General features: G+C 41.4%; 7 protein-coding genes across 7 annotated transcripts; 4 read left to right on the top strand and 3 right to left on the bottom strand.

Annotated features, from left to right (window-relative positions):
• Positions 1-99: 99 nt before the first annotated feature.
• ATC70_011524 (uncharacterized protein) lies at positions 100-1,716 on the bottom strand (the record flags this gene model as incomplete). Its single annotated transcript, XM_064830714.1, has 1 exon — positions 100-1,716. The coding sequence occupies one exon, from the start codon at positions 1,714-1,716 to the stop codon at positions 100-102; it is 1,617 nt and encodes a 538-aa protein (XP_064683216.1).
• A 737-nt stretch (positions 1,717-2,453) lies between these two features.
• On the bottom strand, positions 2,454-3,419 carry ATC70_011525 (uncharacterized protein; the record flags this gene model as incomplete). Its single annotated transcript, XM_064830715.1, has 5 exons — positions 2,454-2,594; positions 2,652-2,766; positions 2,829-2,966; positions 3,027-3,253; positions 3,318-3,419. 5 exons carry the CDS (start codon positions 3,417-3,419, stop codon positions 2,454-2,456), a joined length of 723 nt encoding a protein of 240 aa, XP_064683217.1.
• Positions 3,420-4,879: 1,460 nt separating this feature from the next.
• Positions 4,880-9,246, top strand: ATC70_011526 (uncharacterized protein; the record flags this gene model as incomplete). The annotated part of the gene is made up of 4 exons (XM_064830716.1): positions 4,880-6,391; positions 6,455-6,679; positions 6,735-8,404; positions 8,463-9,246. The coding sequence occupies 4 exons, from the start codon at positions 4,880-4,882 to the stop codon at positions 9,244-9,246; spliced, it is 4,191 nt and encodes a 1,396-aa protein (XP_064683218.1).
• A 758-nt stretch (positions 9,247-10,004) lies between these two features.
• On the top strand, positions 10,005-12,702 carry YET3_2 (Endoplasmic reticulum transmembrane protein 3; the record flags this gene model as incomplete). Its single annotated transcript, XM_064830717.1, has 2 exons — positions 10,005-12,051; positions 12,152-12,702. 2 exons carry the CDS (start codon positions 10,005-10,007, stop codon positions 12,700-12,702), a joined length of 2,598 nt encoding a protein of 865 aa, XP_064683219.1.
• Positions 12,703-13,231: 529 nt separating this feature from the next.
• TGL1_1 (cholesterol esterase) lies at positions 13,232-14,362 on the top strand (the record flags this gene model as incomplete). The annotated part of the gene is made up of 1 exon (XM_064830718.1): positions 13,232-14,362. The coding sequence occupies one exon, from the start codon at positions 13,232-13,234 to the stop codon at positions 14,360-14,362; it is 1,131 nt and encodes a 376-aa protein (XP_064683220.1).
• A 522-nt stretch (positions 14,363-14,884) lies between these two features.
• Positions 14,885-15,676, bottom strand: RPS8A_2 (ribosomal protein S8A; the record flags this gene model as incomplete). The annotated part of the gene is made up of 2 exons (XM_064830719.1): positions 14,885-15,306; positions 15,364-15,676. 2 exons carry the CDS (start codon positions 15,674-15,676, stop codon positions 14,885-14,887), a joined length of 735 nt encoding a protein of 244 aa, XP_064683221.1.
• Positions 15,677-19,458: 3,782 nt separating this feature from the next.
• Positions 19,459-21,360, top strand: ATC70_011530 (uncharacterized protein; the record flags this gene model as incomplete). Its single annotated transcript, XM_064830720.1, has 7 exons — positions 19,459-19,999; positions 20,054-20,227; positions 20,282-20,407; positions 20,468-20,577; positions 20,636-20,791; positions 20,848-21,250; positions 21,317-21,360. The coding sequence occupies 7 exons, from the start codon at positions 19,459-19,461 to the stop codon at positions 21,358-21,360; spliced, it is 1,554 nt and encodes a 517-aa protein (XP_064683222.1).
• Positions 21,361-21,523: the final 163 nt, after the last annotated feature.

Genomic DNA, 21,523 nt, shown 5'->3' on the forward strand with positions numbered 1-21,523 from the left:
GTTGTATTGGTGTTATATTGTTTGTTGAGGTTCCTGCAATTGAGGGAACCTATCCTAATGTTAATGTTTCTAGTTTGGTTGGTGTTACTCATTAATTAATTATAATGTGTTTGTGGTTGATGATCCATCCAAGACCATTTCGTCTCTGGTGTTAGTCTCTTGCTGTTTAATCTGCTTTTTGCTAGGACCTTCGCTGTCCTCTACTGGAGGGGTAGAAGCCAGTTCATCGATAGATCGCTTGGGATGTTCCTCAGTAGGTTCATCTACACTGTTCTTGTGCCCAGAGTGTCGCAAGTTATATCTACTTACATTGTCCTGAACAACCTTAGGAGATTCCCCATCGCTATCTTCCTCGCTAGTAGACTTGACATACTCCTCATCACCAAAGGAATTATTGTCCTCCTCCTCCTCGAGATGTCCCTTGGGAGCATCCTCTTGTGAGAGGCTACCTGCCTGAGATTCCCGACCCTCGGATTCAGCAACCTGAGATTCATCACCCTGAGATTCACCATCATGGGAGTCACCTTCCTCTTCCATTTGCATATCCTTGCTGTCGTTCAAGTTGGTTGAATGTTCTTGGACATTTTCAGCGTCGGAATCAGACTCTGGCTCGTCAGCTGAAGATACTTCCCCCTTGGAAAGTGCCTCATCATCGCTTGTGGATTTCGACGAAAGGGATGTAGCCTTCCTTTTCCCCTTCTTGTGGTTGAGGTACTTAGGAGGGTCCACATTCATTAGATCTAAAAGGTCAACCTTTCTACCTATAGGTTTAGGTTGGGCAACATTTTCTTGCTGGCGATGTTGACCTTGTTTGTTGTGATCATTAGTTTTCTTCACTCTATTCCATGAGGCTAATGGGCACCCGGCGATGAGATGTTCCAAGCTTCCGCATCGGAAACATGCTTTCCTCTTTGTTCGAGGACAATCAGCTTTGATATGATCATCAGTGTGACAGTCTTGACAAATTGGGTTCATGTTACTCCAAACCAAATGTAGCTTCTCCTTGAAATTCCCAAACTGGATCTGAGGGGTAAGTTCAGCTGCGTAACTTTTTAATTTGTCCCTATTTAGAGTGACAAAACCGCGACCAGTAAACCAATTACCATCTTTGGTATAGCTAAGACCAAGATTGAGAATGTCCCCATATTTTTGGAAGGTCTCCACCATCAAAGGCTTCAAAACTTCTTCAGTTTTGTAAGGAAGCTCAGAGACACCTACTCTGAGGACGTTGGCATTTTTGTCCAAAGTCTTGTTCACCTTAATTATCTTCCCTTGTAAGACGAGTTCCTTGTTCAGAGCCTCCTCGCAATCTTCCTGGCTTGGAAAGCTGATTTCAATGACCTTATGGTTCTTACCAACCATACGTGTTCTAATTCCCAATCCTTTGGAATAGTGATCTCGAAGACAAGTGAGCAAGGGCTTCTCTCTGAATACCATCCCAGCAAATTGAGAACAATCAATGACGAGAGAGTAGTCATCTTTAGCTTCTACGAATGTTGAGTTGTAGTCCAAAGGTCTTCCAGTTGTGGAGGCGTTGTTGTCGATAGCTGGAGCAATGTTGAAGGTTGTTCGCTTCTGACTCTTGATATCTTGAAAAAGTGATGCATAGGTAAAAATGTTGTTGCCTGGATTATGGCTAGAATCCAGCGTGGAACCTCCATTACTGGAAATCCCACCTTTTTCTGCTATTTTGTGATCTTTAGCGGAGAAAGCCATGAATTTTCAATGAAAACCATGAGGTACCCCTCATACTTTTTGGTCGATTTTTGACCATATTTTTTTGATCCCCAAAAAGTTGAGCAAAGATGTCAGGAAGTAACTGCCAGATGAGAGCAATTGTTTGGTGCTATTCTGACCATCTAAACCCCCCCTTGAACGTAAGAAAAAGCAGCTCAAATGCACTCATATTTTGCTGTATTAGGCACACTCTTGACTAAAAACGGGTAATACCTGTATGATACTTGTCCGTATATAAAGTAGCTACGTGTATATGGATGTAGAACATCACATAAGCATCGGATTCATAGATAATATGAAGGGTTTTCATGTGTAAGTGGAGGGTCAAGATGAAAGTAGTATTATTTTGATGAGATACGCAAGGGCAATTGTTGGCAGCGCGAGCTGCCGCTGCGCAGGTTGGTTCTCGCCGAGCGAGGCGAATGCATCCAGAAACGTAGACACACTCGTTAGGAAGGTTTCTGCTACATCAACTTCCGGCAAGTTTTAACATTGGGTTGGCCTTTCTGATATCATGAATCAAGATTACAAATGCTTCTTTTCTCCTTTTTCTCAATCAATCAAATCCTCTTTGTATCTGTCTGCTTTGGTTTTCTCGATTTCTTTTTTCCTATCCAACCCAAACCTGTCTCTCTGTCTGACTTTTACCAATTTAGATTGCATTTTCACGACATTGAATGAACAAACTGGATTATATCAATAAATTTTTATTTACATTATAAAGAAGTATCCATTATTTCGACTGTGTTTGTTATTGCCTCATCTGTTTCTTTTGGTTGATCTGCGATCATTTCATCTGTAGGTGCATTATGTGCCTTGCGTTCTGCTTCCAATGCTTCCTCCAAAGGTACTGCAGACTATATCAACATGTCGATTTAGCCTCGTTGAATAAGAGCTGTAAGTGATATTCTTACCTGCACAAAGTCATCCAGTAACTTGTCGTATTGATCCACCTTCTTTTGTGCTTTTCTGTTCTCCTTGATCAGTTGAGTTCGTTTTAATTGGAGTTCTTCTTGCTGTTCCTTCAATCTATAACCAACAGAGCCTATAGTCAGTGAAAAAGCATTGCAATCACACCATTTATTACTTACGCAGCTCTGACAACAAGCTCGTATTTTAATCGATTGATAAACAGTTGATGTGGGTTGTCTGAGTTCTCGAGATACTCAGGTCCTGCTTTGGCCATGAATTCGTCTAATGGTATGAGTTCAACATCTTGATATACTGATCTACAGGTCGCATTTCCTTTGGTTAAAACCCTACACACGGCTACATATGTTTATTTTTACCTAAACTTTCTACATTGCACAATTTCCTCTAAAATATGACGCTTCTCGTACATGACATCGTGAAGATCCACTTGCTTCTCGTTCATGTAGTCTTTGGCTTCAGCAGTAGCTTGCTTACTTTCAAGGGTTGCAGTAAAAGAGCCTACTTGGCGATCTTTGAGTTTAGCAAAGTTGATGCCAATCTTGTCATAATCGATGGTAGCTTGGCTATCTGCCTCCAAAGTCCCCTATCATACGCTTTTATATCAGCCATCGTGTTTATCGTTGTATTTTGTATGCCAATAACCATACTTCGAGCTTCTTGTCAAACTGAGTGACTAAAATGTTTTCTAATTTCTTTGCTGCGTCTGATATTTCTTGTAATAAGGTAATTTTGGAATCAAGCATAACCATTTTATTGATATAAAAACTGAAAGAGAGATCCCAAACACAGATATCCGCGCTTTTAAATGAAGTCAAGTGTAATAGACCCATAAGCCACTACCTCCCGCCCATTCACTGTCATTGAAAATTGCATAGAATGTTGAATGTAGCTGCTTTGATTTTTGAGTGAATGTATGAGAGGCGGCCTTAAGTAGTAGGACAACTGATTTCTTGTAGAGTTGATACTCATCATCAGCGATGATTACCTCAAACTCTAATATAATTCAGTGATTTGATCTGGCTACATTGTAAATGAGATAAACAACACGGTTCTCTGGTTTTTCAAGATTTGTATGATATCTAATAGCTAATAAGAAACAGCATATCTTAAAGCACTCATTGCATTCTGATATACTCCTTCAAACTATACACCATTACAAGTTTATAGCAACTCTTTCTCTGGTTAACAGCCATTGACACGACTACATCGCCGCCCGTATTCAGCAAGCCATGTTGTCTACATCAACAACAATGAGCAGGCACTGATTGTCATTACACACATGGCGAAGTTGTTGTTGCTGACGACTGAAAGCATAACCAACAGCTCTCATCATCTTAATTAGCATTGGCCATTTCAATCAAGCATAACAGCAATTTTGATTACGCATGTGTACACAAATAGGTATCATTCATTGCATCCTGTAATAAACAGTTTTTTTTTTTTCTCAAGATTTACGCTTAAATCCCTCACGTCTGTCGTGCAATCAAGTAGCTTGAATTCATTATAGAGGCAGAATTCTTTATAGCCCAGAACGAACTTTTGAATGACACCTGGATCGTCCGACATAGCATCTGCTTTTGCTGCCAATTCTTTAGGAATGCCAGCTGCACATGCAAGGATAGGTACTGGTTAAAGTGAAATAGTAACAGCTGAAATACTCATGATAGTAATAATAGATGCTTGACCGAAAGTCATATAACAGAACACATGTCAAATGAGTATTTTTGTGTTCCGAACATGACAAATTGGCTGTGTATGAGATATTGGTAGAACATTCATCAAGAAAATGGCTCGTGCGCTTAAATATTTAAGATGATTGTCTCCGAGCATTCATTTGGCTGCTTAGAGTAGAGCGCATATTCCCTACGCATCACTCCCCCCATCTAAAAGAGGCGATGTTCTTTTATCGATAATCCAAGATGAAACAATACATCAACGGGACCACCAATCACTGCAGCATTGTCGTCTGTTTTCACTACCTTTCAAATGTATTACCGGGTTAAGTTTATCCGTCCTACCTCATGTCTATCAAATGTTTTTCTTTAGATCATCCTTTATAAGCAGGTTGCTTATTCATTATCCGATTTTTTTTTTTTCTTTTTCTTCTCTTGTTTTATAATATTCGAATTCTTTCAATCCACAACCGCTTGGAAGGCAAATTTTCCACACACTTTGTCTAATACTGACATCACATACACACTCTTTCAGCATGAATAAACAGCTACGGTTCAAGGCATTGTTCTCAAAAAAGGCCAAGCAACAGCTGCAAGATGAAACGATCGAAAACGAAATCAAAAGGACGGAATCCACCTCGTCCTACATGCAAAAGCGACGAAAGATCTACGTCAACATGCCGCCGCCATCCTCTGAATACGACGACAATGGCAACTTGATTGATCATTCCTATGTGCCTAACCGAATCCGAACAGCCAAATACACACCACTGTCATTTATACCAAAAAATCTGTTTGAACAGTTTCGAAATATCGCCAATCTGTATTTTTTATTCCTTGTCATTTTGCAATGTATTCCCTTATTTGGTGTGACAGAACCTGGTGTATCCGCGATTCCACTCATCGTCATTTTAATCATCACAGCCATCAAGGACGGCATCGAGGATGCAAAGCGAAATCAGTCTGATCAGAAGGTCAACAGAGCAAAGACGCTGACATTGAGCCATTGGAAAAACGTCAACATACCCGAGGAGAAGAAGAGCAGATTCCATGCCCTGCATGTCGTTTTAGGATTTTTTTGCATGCTGGCGGGAGTGGACAACAAATACACTCATGCCTATCGACTCTCCACCGCAAAAGATGTACCTGTATCCAAGGTGGAGCTCAACTTTGATGATGATAAATCGCCCTTGAATGAAGTGGACGAAAACGCCTCGTCCGAGAGCGCCTCATTGAACGATGATCAGCAGCAGCAGCAGCAGCAGCAAGAAGCTTCTCCAGATTTCCTAGCTCTTCCTCAGCAGAAAAATTTTTTGGGCAAAGTAAGACAACGATCCGACACCATTGGATCCGCCTTCAACAACATGTTTGCGTCTGCAGCACGCAAAAAGTTCTATCGACCAGGCACTATCCCGCACTCAGTGCTACACAGAGCACCTACACCCAGCATCCGACGCAAATCCTCTTCTGTCCACCCAGGCGCTTTGAAATGCTCCGACCTTCCAGCAGGGGATCCACCGGTCGACAACTGTAAAGTGTGGTGGCAAGAGGTGCAGTGGCAGGATCTGCAAGTGGGAGATTATGTCATGATCAGAAACGATGAAAACGTACCAGCTGATATCGTTATTTTATCGACATCTGAAAAGGACAACTTGTGTTATGTGGAAACTCAAAATTTGGACGGTGAAACCAACTTGAAGGTGAGGGAGGGCCTCAAAGCAACCAGCGAGCTGAGGTCAGTGCATGATTGTGAGAGAGCCTTTTTCTATTTCGAAAGTGAGCCGCCTCACGCCAATCTGTACTCTTATAACGGTGTCATGCGTTGGAACATTGAACAGCCTGTGGAGGATCAAGAGGAAGAGTCCGTGTCGCATCAAAAGACAGAAGCAGTGACATACAACAATCTGCTTTTGCGTGGCTGTGTGCTGAGAAATACGAGATGGGCTATCGGCATCATTGTGTTTACGGGCGATGATACCAAAATCATGCTGAATTCTGGTAAAACACCATCCAAGCGTAGCAAAATGGCCAAGGCAACCAATCCCTTTGTAAGTGCATTCAAAACGAGCATCATTCATGCAACTAACAGTTACACAAAATGTCGTCTGTAGGTTATCGCCAATTTCGTTGTTTTGGCCATCTTGTGTATCGTATCATCTGCTCTGGCGAGTGCGTTTTTCAGTGCTCCTGGATCTGCTCGCTTTTTCGACTTTGGAATTGAGGGCTCAAGTGGATCGTATCTTGGTTTCATCACGTTTTGGGTCACATTGATCTTGTACCAGAATATTGTGCCCATTTCTTTGTACATTTCCGTGGAAATCGTCAAGACGCTGGCAGTAAGTATCTTGATAGCAACTGCACGGAGCAACTACTGACGGCCTCCGCACACAGGCTTATTTTATTTATGCAGACATCGACATGTACTACGCACCAACAGACACACCCTGTATCCCCAAGACATGGAACATTTCTGACGATCTCGGCCAAATCGAATACATTTTCTCGGACAAGACGGGCACACTGACGCAAAATGTCATGGAAGCAAGAAAGGGCACAGTCAATGGCGTCTCTTACGGCGTTGGCAAGACAGAAACATCAATAGGCGCTGAGATTCGTCGTGGCTCCATTTACTCTGAAAAGGATCTGGATGCTGCCAACCTCTCTGACATGGACGAAGCACGCAGACAAATGTACCAGAAACAAGACGATCTCTTTGAAAACAAGTATCTGGGGCCCAAGCCGACATTCATTGATCCCAACTTTTTTGTGGATCTAGGACAGCAAAATGCGCACTCTACAGCCATGATTCACTTTTTCACCACATTAGCACTATGTCATACAGCCATTGCAGAGCGACCTGACAAACAAAATAGACACATCATCGAGTACAAAGCGCAATCACCGGACGAAGCTGCACTGGTCGCTTCAGCTCGAGACCTGGGCTTTGTCTTTTTAGGCCGGGAATCCAACACGTTGACTGCAGAAATCATGGGCGAGAAGAAAAAGTACGAATTGCTCAACGTGCTCGAATTTAACTCTACCAGAAAGCGCATGAGTGTGATTATCAGGCCCCATGATAGTGATAGAATTGTGCTGCTGTGTAAGGGTGCTGATTCTGTCATTTATGAGCGTCTTTGCAGCGATTTCGGCGACCAGCATGAGTTGGAAAAGCAGCAGATGGATTTGCAGGCCACCACCTCAGAGCATTTGGAGGATTTCGCTAATGAAGGTCTGCGTACACTGTGTTTGGCTTATAGATTCATTTCACCCAAAGAATACAAAACGTGGAACCGACGATTTCAAGAAGCCAGTGCTGCCATTTACAACCGTGACGAAAAGATTGAGGAGGTGTCTGAGGAGATTGAGAGTAACATGCTGCTGATGGGTGGCACTGCAATTGAGGATCGTCTGCAAGACGGCGTTCCTGAAACGATTGCCAAGCTGGCTCAATCCGGTATCAAATTGTGGGTGCTTACTGGAGACAAGACTGAAACAGCCATTAACATTGGCTTCTCGTGTAATCTGATCACATTGGATATGGAATTGGTGATTGTCAAGGCAGATGATCGTGATGAAACGCTGGTTGAGCTAGAGAAAGCCATTAAGCATACGGACTCCTTAGTAGGCGAAAAGAGATGCGCTCTGGTTATTGATGGTACGACACTCAAATATGCATTGGAGCCCAAAACAAAGGACCTAGTATTGGATCTCGGTATGCGCTGTGCAAGTGTGATTTGTTGTCGCGTCAGTCCCAAACAAAAGGCGCAGGTTGTCCATCTCGTTAAAAAGGGTCTCAAGGTCATGACACTGGCTATTGGCGATGGTGCCAATGATGTCTCCATGATCCAAGAAGCCAATGTGGGCATCGGTATTTCTGGCGTGGAAGGCAGACAGGCTGTCATGGCCTCTGACTATGCGATTGCTCAGTTTCGTTTCCTGGAAAAGCTGCTACTGGTGCATGGCCGCTGGTCCTACTTGCGTACAGCAGAAATGATTATGGGCTTCTTTTTCAAGAATATTGTATGGACATTTGTCTTGTTTTGGTATCAGATCTTTTGCCAGTAAGTTGTGCTTTGCTTTTAGGCGTAGTGCAGGATAGCTAACATAGACTTGTGCTAGATTCAATGGATCCATGATGTTTGAGTACGCTCTCGTGGCTCTCTACAATCTTATCTTTACCTCGTTGCCTATCATCTTCTTGGGCATCTGGGATCAAGATGTCAATGCCAAGGTCTCTGATCTGTATCCTGAAATGTACCGTATGGGTCTTCGCAACGACAAGTTTAAACCATGGCGATTCTACTTGACAGTTGTCGATGCCATATTCCAGTCGTCTGTGTGCTTCTTTTTCCCCTACATGCTTTTGCTCGGTGGCCCGCCCGACCCTCAAGGCAGAGATCAGAACGGCATGTATGAGCTGGGCACCATTGTGTCTAGTATCGCTGTGATTGTAGCCAACTTCTTTGTCATGACTTCCCTATACAGCTTCACGTGGATCCAACTGTTCATCATTTGGATATCGATCCTGGTGTACTATGCTTTTGTTTGCATTTATGCCCAATTCAACACCTTTATCTTTGCTGGCCAGGATGTCTTGTTTGGTACGGGCTGCTACTGGATGGTGCTCATTCTGACCATTGTTGCTTGTTTCCTGCCTCGTATGTCTGCTATGCATTTTTTGCATCAATACTTTCCTTACGATAACGATATTGTGCGCGAGCAAGAGCTTGTCTTGCACAATGGCCGTTCTAGCTATGCCCAACCTGAACAAGGTCCTGGAAGCAGCCTAGAAACCAAGTGCCAAGCAGAAGACGACAAATCGAAGCGATACATCGCGCAAGACAACAGCAGCAGCTCAGCGAATTACCCCCCTCTTGAAGAGTTGCCTAATTCTGTAGCATAACGCACTTAATTATAATCATTATATACACTTAGAAGTATTATTAACTGTACATAGTTTGCTAATTTATAATAAAAGCCCCCATTTATACAAGATGTATTCCGGATTAACTGCAATGCCATGTAATACATTCAAAAGGTAATTGCATCACATATGCCGAGTCTGTTGCTAGATGACAACGCACTGCCCTCTCCCCTATATTTCTCATAAATATACCAATCTTTTAGCCACTTGTGATAGGGTCAAATGATGAGCCAACGCAACCTGGAATGATCGAGATTTTGCACTGTTTCGTCTTTAAAGATCCATTGAAAGCATCATAAGAGTGACCAAGCTCGTAGCATCGTTTGCGGATGGCATAGAAAGGCTACGAAAACGGTTACTACCACATAACGGCTGCTGTATTACATAATGCCGTAGCACGGTGCCATGCCATTGGTACATTTGCATTAATGCTGGTAAGTAGCGGGAAATGCCATCTGGAGCACCCATTCTTCCTCGAATGCTACATTTGCAAAATCAAGTTTTTCAGTAGCAATAAACACCACATAGAAATAGTGTTTTCTCTGTATAAAGTGGCCATTCATCATGGCATTCGAGGAGGAACATGGATTCATCATGATGGGAGGATTCGACGCTGGGTTTCAAAGAGATCAGAAGGACACACCCAATGTGTGTGTGTGTAAAATGGGATTGTCTGCTTTTTCGATCATGTTTCTTCTTTTTTCTCCTTGTCTCTCTTTCTATCTCGAACAGCCATCATGTCGTATAACTCAATAGGCGAAGGTTCGTCTTCTTCGAATCAACTGTTGAACAATAGAAAAGGAAAGGAAAAGTATTCGCCTACCAATCAAGAAGAGCCGTTTTACGCTGATAGCGAACAGCAACAACAGAAACCGCTGCTCACACCATCCGCTTCTTCAGACTATGGTGCCATCATACCCGCTACAACATCACCCTCTGCTTCTCAGCACAACCCCAATACACCAGCATCCTCCATACGCCTTCGCCAATCACAAAAGACTTGTACATATATCGCCATCTCCATCACTGCTTGCAGTGTCATTATTTTGTTCTGCTTACTGTGGTTTGCTCCAACATTTGCAGAACGTTCAGTCAAAGACGGGGTCGGGTTCAGCTTCCAAAAGGCATCTATTCTCAATGTGACAGAGGACAATATCATTACCATGCATGTTATCGGTAAAATCGAACTGAAGCCAGACCTATTCAATCTGCAGAAAAAGTTCAATGCCCTGTTTGGCACCATTGGCATCCAACAAAGCGCCCTACAAGTACACTATCAGCCCCAGCAGTTTTTAGCCCTGTCCTCCATGTCGATGGGCACCATTGATCTGCCAGCGTTGGATCTCAACAGTGTCTCCTCAGTGACGAATTTCGACTTTATCACCCGATTCATGATTGATGACACAGATGCATTGATGGATTTCTGTAAAGACGCAGTGGTTGCTAAAACCATCATGTGGCGTGTTGCTGGTCCATTGTCCGTAACATTAGGTTGGCTGCCCTGGGACTCCAATGTGGATCTGGACAAGACGATTGAATTAGAGGGCATGGACGGGTTGAAAAAAACGGATTTGCAGTCGCTGGTGTTTCCTGGTCCTCATCCTTTAGGTGGTGTATCTGTGATTGGCACAGTAGGCATCTACAATCCATCCAGCGTACTGAGTCTGTCATTAGGCGATATGGATTTTGGCATCTTCTTGCCTGCTGCTTCACCGGAGGACGAGGACGCGCAAATGGCGGTTGTGCAAGCAGTGGACGCCGATCTCCAAGGCCACCGCATGAATTACTTTAATGTCACAGGCCGCACACTGCCTATTTCCAAAGACGAGAAATCGCAAGCATTAATGGAGTCTTTTTTGACTGGCTATCTTCACGGCAATACCAGCTGGGTGCATGTGCGAGGTAGCTCATTTGGTCCTGACGATCAACCACACAAGAAACATGTCAGCACAACGCCACGCTGGTTGCGCAAGGCATTAGAATCTGTCGTTTTGAGTGTTCCGTTTCCTGGTGCCACCGAGACTGATCTGATACAATCCCTCGAATTGTCACACATTAAAATCGACTTTTCAAGCACAGGCAATCCGTTGATTTCAGGGGACGCAATCGCACTGCTCAAGAAGCCACAAGAGATGCAATTTCATATGGATGTGACAGAAATCGATCCCACCGTGTATCTGTACCTGAACGTGGATTCCACAGACCCTTTTGCGCTTGTCAAACCTAATCGACCCTGCCCCGCAAGCACGGAAGAAGGAAACGGCATTGATCTGCCATTGGGCACCATGAAGGTGACATCAAGACTGTATCGCGCTCCATTCAAAGTGTTGCCAGGAGGACAAAAGGATTTCGAGGAATTTTTGAATAGAGTATTTCATGAGAAAAAGGGAAAGGTGTATATTCATGGTACCTCAAACGCAGCAGTAGATAGCGCCTTTGGACATTTGAATATCCGTGATCTCGAGTTCAACGGCGAAATTGAGACACAAGGACTGCAGGGCATGCAACATCCACCGCCTCAAGTAACGGATATGACAATTGTGCAAGGCCACCCAGATGCGCTGCATGCGAGCACGGTGATTCGCATCTACAGCCCTGCTGATGTCCACATCAACTTGGGTGAACTGAATATGCTACTACTCTTTAACGACCATGTGATTGGTAACACAACCATACCAGAACTCGCCCTAGCACCCGGTGTATTTAACGAGCTAACCGTAAGCGCATGGCTGCTCGGCGATAATAGGCATGTCATTGATTTCATAGGGCAATTCATTTCAAATGGTAATCATATATGTTTTCGCCACAGGTTACACCGGAAAGCTAATTTAAACTTTTTTTTTTTTTTTTTTTTTTTTTTTTTTTTTTTTTTTTTGCTTTATAGGCATAACTGCTGCTAGTAATGTCACTCTCACTATTTCAGGAAACCACCCTAATCCAACCAGGTCAAAATTCCTAGAAAACTTTTTACGAAGCCTATCATTTGACGTGCAGCCACCTCCATTCGACAAGGAGCCACTGTTAGCAGATTGTCAAATGAACATTCTGTCATCCACCGTCGTCATGAGCATGCGAAATCCGTTTCCAGGCATAGAGATGACTATCAACAAGATCAACGCATCTGCAACCTACGAGATTTACGAAATTGGTAGAATGGTGGCTGATTTTGAGGACAAGGGAGAGGGATGGAAAGGGCCTATGGTGCTGCCACCGCCCAAGTGCGATGTAGAAGATTGCCAAGGCATTGTTGTAGAGTCAGAAAAGATACCCGTCATGACCAAGAAACTAGGATTTGAAGCCATCAAGAAGGCCCTAGGAGGTTCAATTGAAGTGTCGGTGGATAGCCAAGTTGCTGTGATGATTGATCAGTTTGAATTGAGGAATTTGGAGTATCGACAGAGCAATATTACTGCTAAAGTAAGAAAAGGATTCTAATAAAGCACACGTGTGATCATACTTGATTTGATTTTTTTTTGCTTGCATATGCACACTACATTTCTTTCTACATGTACCGTCAACATATAGTAAAACTTTGTTTGCTTAAACAATCAGATCATCCCTTGTCTCAAGCACATTGGTTACGATCCATACACATTGAGTCTCTGGCATGTCCTACAATATCGCCGTATATGCACTATACATTGACCATGCTGCAGATTCACATGGTAATCCATATATTTTAACCATAGATTTGTACTACGAAACATTATAAATAAGTGAACTTCCAAACTAATCTCTCTTGTGAAATGACAAGGCAGAAACAAACGAAACACACGGCCAATTATGTGCATCATCTTAAATGAACCTCCCCAGTCCCCTTTTACTGATCCCCCTCTCCTTTCAGCTAACTCCAATGTTACATTTGTAACCTATTTTCTAGTCTTTTCCTTAGTATCATTATCCATCTCTCTTTTCTCTCTCTTTTCATTTTGTTTGTCTCTCTTTCTCATTCCAATCAGAAAAAATGCAATTGAAGTCGATTCATTTGATCATTTTACTTGTCGCCCTGCTTTTTGTGCAAGAGATCAAAGCCCAATTCCTCTGTGAAGTATTCAATACATGTACATCTACCTCTGCTGCTCCCGGAGCATCATCTACAAAGGAACCATCACCATCAGCAACTTCCTCAGCTCCTGCTTCCTCTAGCTCAGCTCTTTTGCCATCTTCCAGTTCAGTTGTACCTTCATCCTCTTCCATCAAGCCATCCTCCTCATCCAAACCTCCAGTAACATCGTCAGCTTCTCCAACTTCATCATCTGTAGCACCTTCATCCACCAGCTCTGAAATTTCTTCAGTTGCCAGTACTTCCATGTCATCCACTACTCCATCTGCATCTGCCTCTGAAACTCCTACAAGTGACGAATCGCCTGGTGGTAGTAACGTAGGCGTTATTGTTGGATCTGTGTGTGGTTTTGTGGCTATCATCGGCGCAGGATTTGCCTACGCTTTCTTCTCCAAGACGAGACGAAACAACCGTCGCAACAAAAGACTTTACAGTGAGAATGGCGACCCTTACGAACATCCCAATTCTTACCAACCTGATCCTTTCAACAACACTCGTCCCTCTCCTGCCATGGCTGCTTCTGCTATTGCCGCAGCTGACGATATTCATAAGCATAATAACAATCATGGACAATGGGAAATGGCAGAGCAACAGCCCTATGGCTACAATAATGCCATGATGTCTCCTCAACCACCCATGGCTACCGTTGCTAAGCAACATGATCCTTACTACAACTCTCCACAAATGGGTTATGGCGTAGATCCCAACAACTACTACAATGGACAAGCCTACTACGACCCTAATGCTGGATACCAACAACAGCAGCATTACGATTCCCATTACGATCAACACTACGCAGAACCTCAATATGACCCATATCAACAACAACAACAGCATGCATCATCCGTCATGAATACCAATGTTATGGCTCCTCTTCCTACCATGCCTCAGCAGACTGTAGCACCTACATCCAACACAGCTACTGTTGTTACAACCAACTCCAATGTGTATCAAACACCTCACAGCTATCCAGAGGACAATCAAAAGACATCAGCACCCACAACAGCACACAACGAAGGATCGTACAGATAAACATAATCTTTTGTTTAGTAAAAGAACTTTGTTCTCTCCTTGTCACCATATATTACACTTTTTATATTAGCTATTTACTATTGCTCTACTTATTTATATACTTTTCACTCCTCCTCCTTCTTTATACTATTATAACTATCATCGTATTCCTATACACCCTTCCTGCTCCTACTCATTTCTCATAGTCTAGAGGATGATGCTACAAACAATGATAAAAGGAAGGTTACAATTACATCCCTCATCTCTTTCTTTTGATTCTTTCTTCCATCTCATCTGTTGCACACAAACACACACACACACATATATATATATATATATCCTTTGCACCCTTATATATAAAAATCGCCCATAAAAAAACATAATCATATATAAAGATGTCGAGAAAAAATGAAATCACTGCTCTCAGCTTTGACGCTGTGCTTTGAAATACAATCTCTCTCCTCCAGGAGAGAATAAAGCGCGCACCTTATAGTATGCTGTATAATTTAATTAGATAACATGATGTATAAGATCCTCTTTCATTTACATGATCAAACATTGATCATTGTTAGACATGCGTTCAGTGAAGCGATCCAGCCATGAAAGATCGCCAGTACCTTTACCGAATTCAATGTAAAGACAGCCAGGATTAGGGATATTAGGCTGACAAGAAACCTCGTACTTTTTGACAAGCTCGATAATGGCAGGCTTCAATTTAGCAATCTGATTAGGACTATGAAGGCCCTTTCCAACAATGATAACAAGACTTCTTTCTCCATTAGCTTGACAACGTTGCACAGCTTCCTCCACCTTTGCAGATGCCTCTTTTACATAAAGGCCGTGCAGGTCAATTTCGTTCGATGGGCGTCCTTGATTTTTGACTGAGAAAATGTGATCTGCTGCTCTCTGGTTGTACTGTTTCATCAAGTTGTCATGATGATGGCCCTGATTTGATAATTCCTTGGCTACATGTGATGTAAACAGATCAACGCCCGATTATCCTTGAGATTTATTAAACGTACCTTCTGCACCGTTGCCATTCTTGTATGCCTCTTGACTTCTGGCGTAGCAATCATTACGCTTCTCAGCCTCTTGGTGTGCTTGAGCTCGTAGTTGAGAGTATTCCTCATCATCGTCGATGTCTGCTGAAGGATGATAGGATGATCCACCACCTGAATGATGGCTGTAGTTGTTATTATCATTGTTGTAATTACTATTGTTGTTGTAGTTGTTGTGGTGCTGTTGTTGCTCTTGTTCCTTCTTGACCTTCTTATAAATGTTGATGCCCTCCTTCACAACGTGTTCCACCTTCTCCATAGACTGTGAGTTACCCATTTTGTGTAAAAAGTTTAAAAATAAGAAAGAAGTAATGTTTTATTCACAGATGAGCTAGAAGTAAAACTTTAAGCGGCAATGAGTAACTGTTTCTTTTTAGATCTTCCCGCGCCTCTGTGATGTAGCCCCTTGAAAATCTTTAGATCGAAACATTGGATCCAGTGTCCAGTCTCACTAAATTGATGCTTGATCTCCTTGGCAATGAAGGGTACACGACCTCTGTTGTTGGATAAGCAATTTTAATCATCTTCTATTCCTCAAGTAAGCTTTCAAAGTAATTAAATCAACCTGCCTGAAGAGCAATGTATAGAAAACAAAGCGTCTTGTACTTTTCACTTCAACTTGAAGTGCAGCACAATTCTTAGGTAATTAGGGTAGTAGACATTGAATTTTACTTGCGAACTATCACCAATTTCTAAAACTACAGATCAGCAAACGGTGACAGTAAAATTAGCCCTCACGTTCACCACAAACAACTAGCATCGCATGGCTTTTCGTTCTGAAAGGTTAGGGTTTGGCGAACTACATCAGTTCTATTAATTTTACTTCTGCCGCTGCCCTTTGCAACATCCTATACCACACGTCTACTTAAGGCAATGCGGATGAATACTACTTAATGAATCCCTTTTTTCGTGGCCTGGCCATCCGGTTGAGCTGCAGGCGTCTTCAGATTGAGTCTCGGATTTCGATAGTGAAGTGAACTAGACTAGATTCCCTTCATAAAAAATACCCAATACAAATGTTATCGCAATCAAACCAAACTACCATCAACAGATAAGCATCATAACATAATAAATTTATAGTCACTAGACACTTTTACAACCCTAATATGAAAACTGAGTTGCCAGGGATTTGCCAGGCATGGCTCATATATAATTAGAGATTATATATCAAAATACTACCAATCAACAATCGAGTTTTTTTTAACATTTAAACTACTATTAATCTTGCAATATTAGCCAAAGACCCACGGCAGCGCGAGCTACCTGAACGTTGGTTGGTATCCATCAAAACAAAGCGTAGGTCAGGAAACCAACCGAAGAGTCGAAATGCTAATAAATTTATGGTCCCTAGATACTTTCAAAGCTACAAAAACGAAAGAAGTTGATCCAACAAGTATGTTGATAGACCTGCGTTATTAAATATAAAATGCAAGAAAATAGAATGGCTGACGATAGTGCTATACCGTTATATATAATTTGCCACTTACTTTCCATACGCTTCAAAAACATCTATTGCTGTATTGCCTTGATAATGAAAAGGGTATTGAGTTTGTCAGCCTGCCTCACCAGCCGCCAAAATTAATTCTAACTCAGAGCATTATCTCTGCTCAAGATTGGCCAAATTTTGTTAAGTTTCGACTCGATTGAACTATTTTGTGACATTCGACTATATAAATTGTAATTTTCATCCGATGCTTCCTAATACATTCTTGAAGTACTTTTCAAGGCGCATCCAATGGTACCAAGTAATATAAATGTTTTGAATAAACGTATCGAGTAATTTGCGAAAATATAAAACGAGGTTTCTGGCCAAAAAGTCGAGATTTTCCATATCAAAGTCCCACAAAGATGATTTTAGGGGTTACGTTAGATCGATAGAAACATTCTAAATTAATATATACCATAGTAAAAGTCTTCATTATCAAGGTCAAAAACGCGATCGTTTAATTTTCAATGAAAACCATGAGGTACCCCTCATGCTTTTTGGTCGAATTTTGACCATATTTTTTTGATCCCCAAAAAGTTGTGCAAAGATGTCAGGAAGTAACTGCCAGATGAGAGCAATTGTTTGGTGCTATCCTGATTATCTAAACCCCCCTTGAACGCAAAAAAAAGCAGCTCAAATGCACTCATATTTTGCTGTATCAGGGACACTAAGGACTAAAAAGTGGAAATACCAGTATGCTGCTATTGCGATATCTGGCAAATGTTGTTGATGTTTGGTTTAAAGTGGTAATCAATGCAAGAGCACTGGCCATAAGGGCCGATTTGAGTAACCTTGATGGGCTTGGATGAGTTATCATCGTAGCAGTATGATTTAATGTAATCTTGACAGTTTAAGATGTGATGTTTGTTATTGAAGTGTAGAACCCTTTATCTGGAGTATTGTGCATCTATGGCAACAGAGCATAGTTGTCATATTTGAATATGCTTGTTATTGATTTGATTTCATTTGAATAAGGATAACATCACTTATTACGACCATCATGGGTGTGATTGAATACAGTGTAATCAGGAGTGATTCATTCACACGATGTGCATATAAAAGAACAGCGTTTGGGCGCTATTCCTCGATCAACTGTCAAGTCAACCTGGCTTCTCCATTAATTGAGTTTTTCTCCCCTTTGTTTGCTTTGCAAAATGAGACCTCGTTTGAACTTGTAGGATGTTTTTTTTTGTAAAAATCGTTTTTTCAACCCCCAAATTGGAGTTTACAGTGGCAAAAACACGTTTTTTCTGAATAACACTACGGAAACATCTATGTGGTGCTAAAGTCTATAAAATAAATTTAGGGCGTGGTATGACTAATAGTGATGTGCTAAAAGAATTTTATATGCGCCATTACAGCAAAAGTTAGCCTTGAGCGAGCGTTTTTCAACAACTTGGCTGAGGATGACCTATTGGGTACTATTATAGAGCCATGAGAAGTGATGCTACAGATTTAAATAAGGTCTCAAACGGGCGCTGATCTTTAGTTCTACGCAATGAATAATGATATAAGTAAGTTGATACATATCTAGCACATGATTTTCTTTAAAGAAAACTCCCAAACCACATGAAAAAACAGGCTTGTTTAAACACAATTTTTCCTATGCTTATCAAGAGTAGTGTCATTGGATGCGCATTTTAATTCTCTATGAACTTACTATTGAATGAAAACAATAGTTACTATTGAAAAAATACGTTTGAACGATCAAAGGGTGCAAGTATGCATCATATTGGGATCAAGCCAACAAAGACTCGTGCATCTCAGATGGAGCCACTGATCAAATGTTTGCTTACCCAGTAATTTAAACGCCCTTTGCATTTGATGTCTTTTTACTCTGCAAGATGCTACAAGAAACATCAACTTCATAGTCGCAACCTCGGTGCAGTGATCAATCTTTATGAATATATAATTAATTTAGTCCAAATATAACATAGCTTAACGCACAAAAGTCAGGTATATGTTAATTTCTGATTAGATTTCTGCAACTCAAGCTATTACCAAACTCTTAATTTCTACCAATTTGTAAAACTGGATCTCGCCAATTGAATATGCCTCTTCGAAATCAAACTGTTAAGACTGAGCAATTGAATCTGATACGAGCCTGATCAAGCAGGCCAAGGGATATAGGGGTAGAGGGGAGGAACACTGAACCGAGAGCTGTAATTGACATGAGGTTTTGAAACATTGAATTCATTTGTGAGCTGTTTTCTTTCCGTATGCATGAAAATGATCAACACAAATACTGATGCACCATTTTTAATTTTAGTTTCTTTGTAGTTCCTTTCCCCTAATCAGAGGAAAGCAAGAGAGCGAAGGTAATATGACTATCCATACAAAATTAAGCTTGTTTGCTTCTAGATTGAAGTGATTTGTATTGATTCTGTGAAAGAAATCAAGTCACCTTTTTTGTCTGTGCAGAAAGTGGTGTGATGGAGATACAAGCGAAAAGCAAAAGCCGAACAATTAAAGGCAGCAGAAAGAGAAAAGAGCCCGAAGAGGAGAACAAAGCAGATCTTATAATCCTTTCTCTTTCATATTTTTTTTTTTTATCATTTGAAACAATATCTACCATGTCTATGATTTATTCCACAGATACCGATAACTCTATATCTGCGCCACTACCTACACATTTCTCTCCTAGTCTTCACTACTCCAACAATAATCATAGCAATGGTAGTTTCAACATTGAGAGTAGCAACAGCAGCCAAGTTGAACTCGCACCTGCATTCACAGTTCCCGATAATTTTCAATTACAAGAAAAGCCTGCTGCTGTCGCAACAACACCGAAATCAAACTCATGGTTCTATACCAATGCATTTCGCCCAAATAACAAGGCCATTCGTCGAGTGGCTTCAGCACCCAATGCTAATAATCTTCAACCCACTCGGTCCTATACTTCATCTGCTTTGCAGCACCAGAGCATTGCCCAACAAGGCCAATTTGAAAAAATGAAATTGTGCAGAAGAACCTATTCCAGTAGCAGTATCAAAGTAAAGAATGTGGAGGTTGGCCCATCTAGCTTTGTCAAAGTCCGTATGCTGGGTAAAGGCGATGTCGGAAAAGTCTACATGGTTCGACAAAAGGGAACCGATAAACTGTTTGCCATGAAAGGTAGGATGAAGAGACACATTCTGATTATCATGAAAACCAATCCAGCTTCATTAGTTCTATCCAAGAAAGAAATGATCAAACGGAACAAGATTAAACGCGCCTTGGCTGAGCAAGAAATCTTAATGACATCTAATCATCCATTTATTGTTACATTATACCATTGCTTTCAAAGTCAAGAGTATCTTTATTTTGTTATGGAATACTGCATGGGCGGTGAATTCTTCAGAGGTACAGATTCGAATTGCATTCATTGTATCCCACAATTGCTAATAATTCATGTAGCGTTGCAATTGAGGCCAGGAAAATGTTTAAACGAAGATGGAGCTCGATTTTATGCTGCGGAAGTTACAGCAGCGCTTGAATACCTTCATCTGCAAGGGCACATCTATCGCGATCTTAAGCCAGAGAGTAAGTTGATTTAATTTGCAAATCTTTCCTTCCATGTAGCTAACTTGAAGATCAAATTAGATATCTTATTACATCAAAGCGGACATATAATGCTAACCGACTTTGATCTAAGTAAAGGCTCTAGCCCACCAGGTAGACCAGGTGTAGTTAAATCGAAATCACCCAACCAGGTAAGATTCTTGAGAAACCACTTGTTCATGATAATTGCTCAACAGACAATCAAAATAGCCTCCTTCAATTGATACGAAAAGCTGTGTCGAAGGTCTCCGAACGAACAGTTTTGTCGGAACAGAGGAATACATTGCACCAGAAGTAATTAAGGGATGTGGTCATACAAGCGCAGTTGATTGGTGGACACTGGGCATTCTTATTTATGAGATGCTGGTAAGTAGCAGTGTACAGGGGCGATGATGAGGGTGAGTGTCTAAAACGTTGTGTAGTATGGAACTACACCCTTCAAAGGAAACGGTAGAAATGAGACATTTGCGAAAATCTTACACACCGAGCCTCAATTTCCCCATCAACCTGCGCCTTACAATGCCAATATTTCGAGTAACTGCAAGAATCTGATACGCAAGCTATTACAAAAAGATGAACATACTCGACTTGGATCCCGTGCAGGCGCGGCCGACATTAAACAGCATCTGTTCTTTAAAAACACCAACTTTGCACTACTAAGAAACAAGACACCACCCATTTTACCTGCTATATCGAAGCCTAATGGCATTGATGCCATTAATTTTAGAAAGATTCAAGAAAGCATGAGTCTGGACCTGGAAGCAGATGGTCTTAGGGTTATGAAAAAGATTGAAAAATCAAATCCATTCGAAAAATTTGATTCCCGTAAGTACACATTGTTTACTACAGTAATTGGATTTCGTTGCTTATTATGGAATGTTGTTTATTTAGTTACTTTGTATCACAATGGCGATTCTGATTCAGAGCAAAATTAATCACCACAATAACTGTATACACTACTACAAGCAATACCCTTATCCTTTGATTTTCCATCTCACTTAATATTATCACAATTTTGCTGCATAGATTTAAAACGCATTAATAACATTCACTTAACATTTATATTCAATTTGATAAAAATTACTTATTTAATACAGA

The sequence above is a fragment of the Mucor velutinosus genome (assembly GCF_035048745.1).
Source record: "Mucor velutinosus strain NIH1002 chromosome Unknown tig00001564, whole genome shotgun sequence".
Lineage (NCBI taxonomy): Eukaryota > Fungi > Mucoromycota > Mucoromycetes > Mucorales > Mucoraceae > Mucor > Mucor velutinosus.